The sequence below is a fragment of the Theobroma cacao genome, chromosome 1 (genome assembly GCF_000208745.1).
Source record: "Theobroma cacao cultivar B97-61/B2 chromosome 1, Criollo_cocoa_genome_V2, whole genome shotgun sequence".
Lineage (NCBI taxonomy): Eukaryota > Viridiplantae > Streptophyta > Magnoliopsida > Malvales > Malvaceae > Theobroma > Theobroma cacao.
Genome location: NC_030850.1, coordinates 35,068,299 through 35,078,715, shown reverse-complemented (window position 1 = coordinate 35,078,715; position 10,417 = coordinate 35,068,299). Strand labels below are relative to the sequence as shown.

Genomic DNA, 10,417 nt, shown 5'->3' with positions numbered 1-10,417 from the left:
TACTAACCGAAGGATTTCGCCAAGAAACAGTCCTATATTTAGAGGCTGATGGAAAACATTGATTACAGCCATATCCTTCATATCCTGCTAATGACTCAAACACTGCTAAAAATAAAGAACTAACAGTAACAACAACTTAACCATGGTAACTTGATTAACGGCCACTCAAACTTCAAAGGTTTGTTTCCAATCAAGCAGGCCAAAACAGGACACCAATTGATTAACGGCCAATTCTCTTTACCTTTTGTTTACGTGTCTGAAAAGCTGCAAATCCCTAAAGGAGATGCAAGGGAACGTGGAATCACAGTCAAATTATACAAAATTTTTGCAGCAATAGTTTCCTCTCTAATCTGCCCCATAAAAAAGTACTTAAGATATAGTACAGCAACCTTTTTGTTTTTAATTAGTCCCGTAACAGGTGGAATTTTAGATTTACTTTAAATTTAAAATTTAATTATCATTATTTATTATTATATATCAAATATTTATCTCTCATATTTAAGTATATTATATGATAATATACTTAAATATTTTTCCTTTTGCCTAGTAATGATCTAAACAAAACTAAATAATGATCATATTATACTAAGAGTCTGTGACACGAGATTCCTTTCATATTTTTCCAGTCTTTAGATCATCGCGTTTATTGAGCTTTGGTTGTTATCGCAAAGAGGAAACTGAAACCTTATAATTATACCAATGATTGGTTCCCGATCGCCCTGATGGTTTTGCCCATCCTGGTAGGACATTAGTTTCCAACTAAGTACTCTGTTTTTATTTTACCCCATGCTGCTCAATTGGAGGCTTCTTTTGTGATGATCAGTTGCAAATGATTATGGAAAAGGAGCAATCGACTTGTCTGAATTTCATTGTGAATTTATTAAACTTACAGTTTGATCGTTGCAACTTAATTTGGGCTTATTTTTGAAGCCCATTACAAATTAGACCTAATTTTGTAATTCTGTATTATAGGTCCTAATTTGTGTAAATAGGCTAGTCTATTTAATTAGTCATAAAGAAGTCTACTTAGTCCAAATTAGTTCTATTTTTAATTAAGATATTATTAGCATAATAAAATTAATTATTTATGTTATGCTTATTTTTTAAAAATAATATCTTAATTTATGGTATTGTTGTCATGTAATTAGTATGTATTTAATTAATTAAGGAGTAGCCACAGTATCTTTAATTATGATAATGTACATATAAAGTATTGGTAAGTATATATGTTGATCACATCTAGATTTTATGTCTAATTGAATATGTTATTATGTTAATTTTACCCCACAAGGAGGTTATCATATTTTCATATTTAATTAGGATGAGATAGTAATTTTTATTTCTTAATTAACTTACTGGCTTGAAGAAATATTGATGATTTGCATAAAGTAAGCGAATCAATTTTGTATTAACATCTTTGCCTACAGGTAGGTTTTAATGACTTGTCAATTCATGTTTGTTATTTAGATATATCTTGCATTGGTAAGCATATCATTTTATTGATGGTTGTGTCTCAATTTTCTATTATCGTAAGTATGATTATATATTTATTTGCAATTCAACCTTTGATATTGTTTGATGATAAAGTTGATATTCCCTACTTAAGTGGCAACAACTATGAAGTATGGAAGGAGAAAATTTTTCTTTTATTCGGTTTGTATTGACCTTGACTATGCTTTTCAAAAAGATGAGTCTGTAGAAATTACAGCTACTAGTACACCAGTTGAAATTGCTTTATATGAATGATGGGAGCGATTCAATTGTTTGAGCATGATGTTTATCAAATCTCATATTACTACTAGTATTCATGGGTCCATATCTTATAGCTAAGTTGTTGTCGGCAAAGCTCATTGGCATCAAAGGAGTACGAGAGCACATTGCAAATGAGGGATACAGCTGCTCAGCTAAAGACCTTGAAGATTAAGATTTTTTATTCTTTTCTAGTATACTTTATCTTGAACTCTCTCCCATCTTAGTATAATCCTTTTAAAATATCTTCTAACATACAGAAAAAAACATGGTCAATTAATAAACTCTTGGTCATGTGTGTGCAAGAGGAAGGGAGATTACTACAAAAATGGGTGAAAGTGTGCATATTATCACCCAAGAAAAGGATAAGAAGCAAGCCGATGAGAAGAAAGAGAAAGCGAAAGCGAAAGCATATATAGTTGCCCATATTCTGCATAAGGAAAAATCTAAGTGCGAAGGAAAACGTGCGAAAGTATTGTCCTAATCGAAAGGCTCGGCATGAAAAGAAAGATAATCTCAATTCTTTTGTACGTTATGAATGTACAATGGTTAATGTTTGTGATAACACTTGGTGGATTGATTTTGATTTTACAATTTAAATTTCATAAATTCACAATAAAATTCAACTAAATTGATTACTCTTTTTGAAAAATATCTAAAAAAATCAAGAAATTCAAAGAAAGAGTTTCCTATCATTAATCGAAGTTTTTAAATATTTTTTCACCGTGAAGGCTATTTTGCTTGTCCAATCCCCACACGATTTTAATTTACATAATAACCAAAATTTTAAAAAATATGATGATCTCAAAGACTAAAAAAAATATGAAAGGACTCTTAGCAGCTATCATGAATATAACGCGGCAACTACTTTTGTTTTTTCGAAAGTTAGTCGAGCAACTACCAAAAAAATCTTCAGAGATGATTCCAGCAATAGTTCAGCAAACGCCACAGGAAAAGTATGGGACTCGAATCGTCCATTGTATTCTCTCTAGTATTCGATCATTTAAAAAAAAGTTAAACAAATTTGTCATGCAAAATTCAACCTGTTACATCACATTCCTATGTTGTTTGGAAGCACTGGCACCAACAGCTGCGAGCGGTTCGCTCATTCACTTTTTCATCAATGGGAGTGGAGAAGGTATCATTTCCCATGAAAGGTCAACAACCCGTCATTTCATTTCTCCATTATTAACCTGATCCTATCTCCTTCTTTATCTTTTCTAGTTGCTTTACCAATAAGGTAGAGATAGAATACTTCTATTCTTAATCATTAACCTCCTTTATTTTTCTCCTACCTTGGGAAATTATAGCAATATGTGATTGACTTAAGTACCTCTCATAATTCATTAAATCAACAAGATTTATCACTGAAAATGTTTAGTTTTCTGTAATTTTTCTAAAAACTTGGAAGCATTTCACAACATTGGAGACTCCTCATCCTTGAGGACTTCTCTATTTTTGAACTTTATCTTAATGAATTGATGACTTGCCAGGACTGCAGGGAAAAGGACTTGCATTTTCTGACATAGTGAGGCCAGTGGAAAGGAAGCATCAGGTCGAACCCAAGGCTAAATCTAGAGTGCTTGATCTGTCCCATGCCATTCACACTGTTCTCTTGAAAGCACAAAAATCCATTGTGGACAATGAGAAATAGTCTTGGCATCAATGAGGAAATATTTTGAACACTTAAGTCCATAGAATAAAGCCAAAATGAAAATGGATTGAAACTCAGATTCAGAAGAAATGGGATGTTACTGGCAGCCACTGTGTCCATGTATTTCTATTAACTCTACTTGATAAAAAGTTTTAGAAGACAGAATATAGAAAGTAATTAATTACTAATCTTTTTTCAATGAGTTTGATATTACACCGACTAGAGTTTTATATCTAAATATATGGATACAAAATGGTAACTATATAATACAATTATAAATATGACAGCAAATCAAAGTTATGTTGAGATATTCCAAAGAAATTGTAAAGAAATTGCAATATAGCAATAGATCAAACCAATCTACATCACTGTTTTGATTTTTTTTTTCTTGTGCTTGGAATTTGTATTACACCCTTAATTCGTTCCTTGTGCTAGGGATTCATCAAGTCTCTCTACACGTCTAACATTATTAGTTCTTCTATGTTATGTTTCCTTTTCCAGCAAAATCATTGTCAATCCTCAAAGCATTTCCTGTAGAAACTTTAAAGTTAGTACAATATAATATCAATAAAATTAATAAAATTTATGTAATCTATGCCCTTTATGGACCAAAATTATAATATATTAATATATAAGATGATTCGATGCTGAAGCTAACATGCATATGTCATTACACATTTTGACATTAAATTTATCACTTGAGTATATGAACTGATAAGATCAACAATATTATGGCGGCTATGTGAAAAACATTTTTCACGGATAATGTGGCATGATGGATTTTCCAAGTGAAAGGAGGAAAGTAATGATTCAATGCCATATTCTTGTATCTTCATCTGCCGGCAACTCCAAAATGGAAAGCCTTGTCAACAAGGCTACATCATTAGTTGGCGCCAATCTTTTCAAAGAACGTTTTCTTTCTTCTTTTGTTTTTTTGTTTCCCCATTTTTGGTTTCTTTCAAAGAACATTTTCCTCCAGAATATTCTTCTATGTTGAATGTAATGCTTGCAAGTGTCAAAGTAAAGAGAGTGACACTTTTTTTTTTATTACTTAAATGCTGTGCAGGAAGTTGTTTTTGTTGTGCTGTACAAAGAACACCATACATGGTGTTATGCATGTACCGTGTAAATGATGCTTTACACTTGTTTGTTTAGTTTAACAAGTGCTGATGATGTTTTATGTGCATGTTAACTGTTCTCTAAATATATATAGTGAAAACAATGAAATGAGAGTGTTTTGACGGTTTTTATGCAAACTCTGTTTCATGAACAAAAGTAGAGGCTAATATCAGTAGCTTATATCCTTGTTTGACTGCAATCTCAACATCCTAGGCTATTCTATATAGTTAGAATATGCCTTATCTTTATCAAAAAATATAACAGATTACAGAAAGTTTACCATAGAGAAGAAAAATCCTAGCATCAGTCCAAAGCAAAATAAAGGTTTCGGCAGGAATGACACTTGAAAGGAATATGATCTTCCATAATTGGTTGCTTGGTCCCGCCCGGGTTTGGCAGGCACTTCTTTTATTCACAGGAAACACGCACCATGAAAAAGATGTTAGCTAAAGTAGGGAGGTACCATTATCAAGAGGTAGAAGGTAGAAGGGACGGACATCTTGGAGTTCGGACGAGGACAATTTAATGTAGTTAGTACTCATTCATTTACTTAATTTGAACAAGTTAAAAGGTTAAAAGTTAAAACTTTTGTAACAGCTTAAGCAAAAATGGGCTGAAATTACCCTGTATGGTTGCATGGACTTGTGCCTATATAAAGTCTCCTCTCCAAGCCAATAACTCATCGTCCTTCCTACTGTCATCTCTCGTGTTGGAGACATGGAAACAGGTAACGCACTTGCCTTTCTCTAGTAACTCCTAATTTTCTTTTATGTATTTCCACTTGCTAACGTAGTTCACTGTAAGAACGCATTTGACATAGAGTTAGCTTATTCAGTTTGTAAGTAGGGGCGTCCGTCATGGGATTGATCGCTGTGTGTATTCTATTCAATTTCAACCCAAGGTTTGAGCCAGGGATACTCTGCGGCCCGGCAAACAAGCTGTCAGGCCTAGTCCTGGAGCCGGTACCCCTGATTTTGTAGCAACGTTTCATGAAATTGCCAGATTACTCTTCCATGTGTTTTCTATTAGGGGACATTGTCAACTATGTTGTGCTTTCAGCCTTTTGACTAGGCTAGCCCTTTCACGATTAATTTATGTTAGAATCGGGTGGTTACTGCAGCGTTTGCACGGCTAGCCAGGACCCCATTTTATTAAGCAGCTCCAAAGGATCATAAAGTCCCATTACATTATACGGCAAAATTATGCTATGGATCACCAGTCCTATGCATGTTGCATTTTTCGCAAAGTTCCAGGGTAGCCTACAACATTTAGATTAAGTCTGTTTTCAAATGCATTAATTCAGTATGATTCATATGTTTGCATTAAGAGTATTATACCACAACCAAAAGCAGTAGATCTGACAGTTTAGTGAATACTGGATCGATAATCATATATCCTGTTGACAAACTCGATATCAACAGTAGTACTCACATAATCAAGTTTAACTCTAAGATTTAACCTTTAATCCAATATTACGTTGGTTCAGAATTAATGATTACAAGTTAAATTTACCCCTATTCTTTCTTTCTTCGTACAGTCACCAGGATCTTTATTGCCACCTTGCTGATTCTAGCATTTGTGGCTGTAAGTTCAACAGCCCAAGCGAACAAACAGACATATATAGTCCACTTGGACAGAACCAAGATCAAGACTGCTTATCAATCTCTTGATAACTCCAGACCATGGTACGAAGCAATGCTCAATTCTATAGCTGATGTTTCATCTCAAGAAGAAGATGAATCAGAAGCAGCACCTCCCCAACTTCTTTATGCCTACGAGACAATAATGTTTGGTTTTGCAGCAAGGCTCTCATCTAAGCAATTAGAATTATTAAGCAAAATTGACGGTTTTCAATATGCAAGTCTTGATGAAGAGCTAATTAGTCTCCACACGACGCACAGCCCTCAATTTCTCGGCCTGGAAAAGGGCAAAGGGCTCTGGCATGCTTCAAATCTAAAGTCCGATGTGATAATTGGTGTGGTGGATACTGGAATCTGGCCAGAGCACCCCAGCTTCCAAGACCATGGTTTGTCTGCTATACCTTCGAGATGGAAAGGTGCTTGCATGAAAGGCACAAAGTTCTCCTCATCAAATTGCAACCGGAAACTCATTGGCGCTAAATTCTTCTTCAAAGGCTACGAGGCCATCGGCGGAAAAATCAATGAAACAGAAGATTTCAAATCTGCAAGAGATTCAAATGGTCATGGAACGCACACTGCATCAACAGCAGCTGGTAGTCTTGTTGAAAATGCAAGCCTTTTTGGCTTAGCCAATGGCTCAGCAGCAGGTTTGAGGTATACCTCCAGAATTGCAGTTTATAAAGCATGTTGGGCAACTTGCACTACCCCTGATGTTCTAGCAGCTATGGAGCAAGCCATTTTGGATGGGGTTGACGTGTTGTCACTCTCTCTTGGTGCAGCAGTTCAGCCTTACTACCGAGATCTTCTGGCTCTAGCATCATTTTGGGCAATTGCAAATGGGATATTTGTTTCTTTTAGTGCAGGCAATGAAGGCCCGTCTAAATCCACTGTTAAAAATACTGCTCCATGGATAATGACGGTTGGTGCAAGCTCCGTTGATCGAAGCTTTCCAACAATTGTCAAGCTTGGAAACGGACAAACGTTTGAAGGATCATCTTTATCTGTTGGCAAGGGAACTGAGAAATTGCCCCTAGTGTACGGGAAAACTGCTGGTGGCCAAGGAGCAGAGTATTGCATTGCTGGCTCTCTCAATCGAAAGCTTGTCCAAGGAAAAATGGTTGTCTGTCAGCGTGGAAAGAATGCCCGGGCAGAGAAGGGAGAGGTGGTGAAAATGGCAGGAGGAGCTGGCATGTTACTAATCAACACTGAACGTGAAGGTGAAGAACTTCTAGCTGACTCTCACGTTTTGCCAGCCACTTCATTAGGAGCTTCAGCTGGCAATGCTCTCAAAAAGTATATGAACTCGACAAAATCACCAACAGCTTCGATTGCTTTCAAAGGAACAACATATGGTAATCGTGCACCCATAGCAGCTGCGCTTTCATCAAGAGGGCCAAATTTAGTTGGACTGGATGTGATCAAGCCAGATGTGACGGCACCAGGAGTAAACATATTGGCAGCATGGCCAGCTATAACTAGCCCAAATGAGCTCAAAAGCGACAAGAGAAGAGTTTTGTTTAATATAGTGACCGGTACTTCAATGTCTTGTCCTCATGTCAGTGGCATAGCTGCACTGCTCAAATCCAGGCACAAAGATTGGTCACCAGCAGCAATCAAATCAGCTCTAATGACAACATCATATGTCACAGACAACAAGGGGAGTCCAATTCTGGATGTAGCTTTCAGTAGCTCTGCTACACCTTTTGCATTAGGCTCAGGTCATGTTGATCCCGAGAGAGCTTCTGATCCAGGGTTAATCTATGACATCAGTCCAAAGGATTACATATATTACTTATGCAGCCTCAAGTATAACGCTTCCCAAATATCTCTCTTCGTGGATAATTTTACTTGTCCTAAACATGCAATTATGCAGCCTGGCGACCTGAATTATCCTTCATTTGCAGTTAACTTCAAGAGCAGTGCTGCTGAAAATGTTACCTACAAAAGGACTGTCACAAATGTTGGCACTCCTAAAAGTACTTACAAAGTGCTTGTGGAAGAACCTAAAGGAGTCTCGGTGATTGTGAAGCCCAAGATTTTAACATTTAAAATGTTGGGTGAGAAATTGAGTTACAAGGTGACTTTTATAGGATTGAAAAGAACAAAACCAGTAGCAGCCTCATCTTTCGGATCCCTGGTGTGGGTTTCTGGAAAATACAGAGTCAGAAGTCCAATAGCAGCAAGTTGGATGTAGCTGCTTTGAATCAGGTTAAGATGGTAGAATTATGTATGCATTGCCTCCATTTCTTGCCCCAGTTCTAAAAAATTGTCATGTTTCTTCTTTTTTTATTTTGTTGCTGATTAATAAATATTTGGTTTCAACCTTCTTCCCTTCTTTTTTTTATTTTAATTTTAGTATGAATTGCTTGGGTTTCTCCCTTGAGCTCTAGGGTGGCTCTAACTTGAATCGCTGGCAAACGCCATGGCTAGATATGACCGAAAGCAAGATCAAGATCACAATCACTTTAATGAACTATACTGAGGGATCGGTATACGGAAGATTAATCAATGTAGCATCAAAAGTGGTTAACTGGATTTTGAGTATTGAAGATGTGGATCATCAATGGGTTGTTGGATTTCTTTTCATTAATTCGTCAAAGTAATCTTGTTTTTGGGTTGATAGGGTTTAGAATCAGTGGGCACGTCTAGTCATCTAATGTATGACTTGTATTTTGGTATAAGTTAATGAAGACCACCTATGCCCGCTATTTTGTAAAATTAATGGCGCATCTCGTTAATACCTTACCTCTGTCCTGGAGTGCCAAGTTTTTGTCATCATGGCGTTCAACTATGCAAAAAAGAAAAATACTTGAGCTAAGGAAGAAGGGCTTCGGTATTGAGCTGTGAAGAGAGAAAGAGGGGAAAAAAATTGAGAGAAAAAGAAGAAAAAATAAATTAGTTGAAACCAAATATGTTTAATCAGTAAGAAAAAAAATATAATGCACCAAAAAATTCATGAATTATTAAAAAATTTTAAATAATTTTTTATTTTTTATTATTTTAATTAAGTTCATATATTTTTATTTTAAATCAAATAAGTTTTTATAAATAATTATTGATTAATTATCATCAATCAAAATGTCATTTTATACCTATTTAATGTTAACATGGCACTAATGTGGAGTGAAAAATGTTATATACTATTATGTCACATTAACATGTCACGTCATGATTAGTATCATGTGATATAAAATAATAAGTAGAGTTTTGACTAAATCAATCATTAATTATAAATATTTATTTGACTCACAATAAAAATATAAAAATTTAAATAAATTAATAAAAAAATAAAAATTTATTTAATTTTTTTTAAAATATTATGTCTAGAAAATAAATACATTAGGTAAGGCAAAGAGCATGGTGTTCACTTCCAAAACGCTTCCTCTTGCGCCAGTGACTGCATGCTCACGAGTTGGCTTCACCATTCAAACAATCATATAGATTTTATTTGGTGTCATCAGGATACATAACTGGGTGAGTACGTTAAAACAGCAAGCAGTTGAACACCACAACCCGGCCCCAAAACCATGAGCTACAGACATTTAAAACTCAGAAACACCCAACTGTAAAGGACCGATCAGATCAGTAACCAAAGATCTTAAAAACAGTAGCTCCTTGCTCACTTACCATTTGGAAAAACCATGTCCGTTCCTATCCACTCCGAACTTGACAAGTCCTGGTCCTTTTTCGGCCACAAAAAAGGAAGTCTCTTGCTTATCTTAGCCTATGTAAAAGCCAGTCGGTGGCCCCTCTGCTTTCAATAATGTGCGCCATTTTATCGGAGGAAAACATCAAGATGGATCACCTGCACGTTAAAAACAAGCAAGGAGACCTTTCATTCGACTATTACTTGTCCAACTCCCACTAGCAACTCCAAAGGCAAGACATATTACGTATTGAGGTTCTTTTCAGGTTCTTCAATCAAGTTTCTCTTAAAGATATTATAGAGGAAAAAGACTTTAGATGTTTGAAGTTAATAGCAATACCAATTGTTTAATTATAAGAATTGAAGTGATTTTTTCTTCTATAGATTCTCAGGCATCACACAATTTCATCATCTTAAAAATATTATTATTAATTAAGAAGTTATAACAATGAAGTATACATAGTTTTAGTCAATATAAACATAAAGTTATAGACTCCGGATTCGTAGATTGTGGTTTTTAATTCAAGTACATTATGTGTGGATTAAATTTAATTTAATCCATTCATTTCTTATTGTTAATTCATCCTAATTGAATTAAAATATAAAAAC

At 35.2% G+C, this 10,417-nt stretch overlaps 1 protein-coding gene across 1 annotated transcript; it reads left to right on the top strand.

The window, feature by feature from the left end:
- Positions 5,171-8,489, top strand: LOC18614246 (subtilisin-like protease SBT1.1). The gene is made up of 2 exons (XM_018114244.1): positions 5,171-5,249; positions 6,060-8,489. Exons 1-2 carry the CDS (start codon positions 5,240-5,242, stop codon positions 8,354-8,356), a joined length of 2,307 nt encoding a protein of 768 aa, XP_017969733.1. The 5' UTR covers positions 5,171-5,239; the 3' UTR covers positions 8,357-8,489.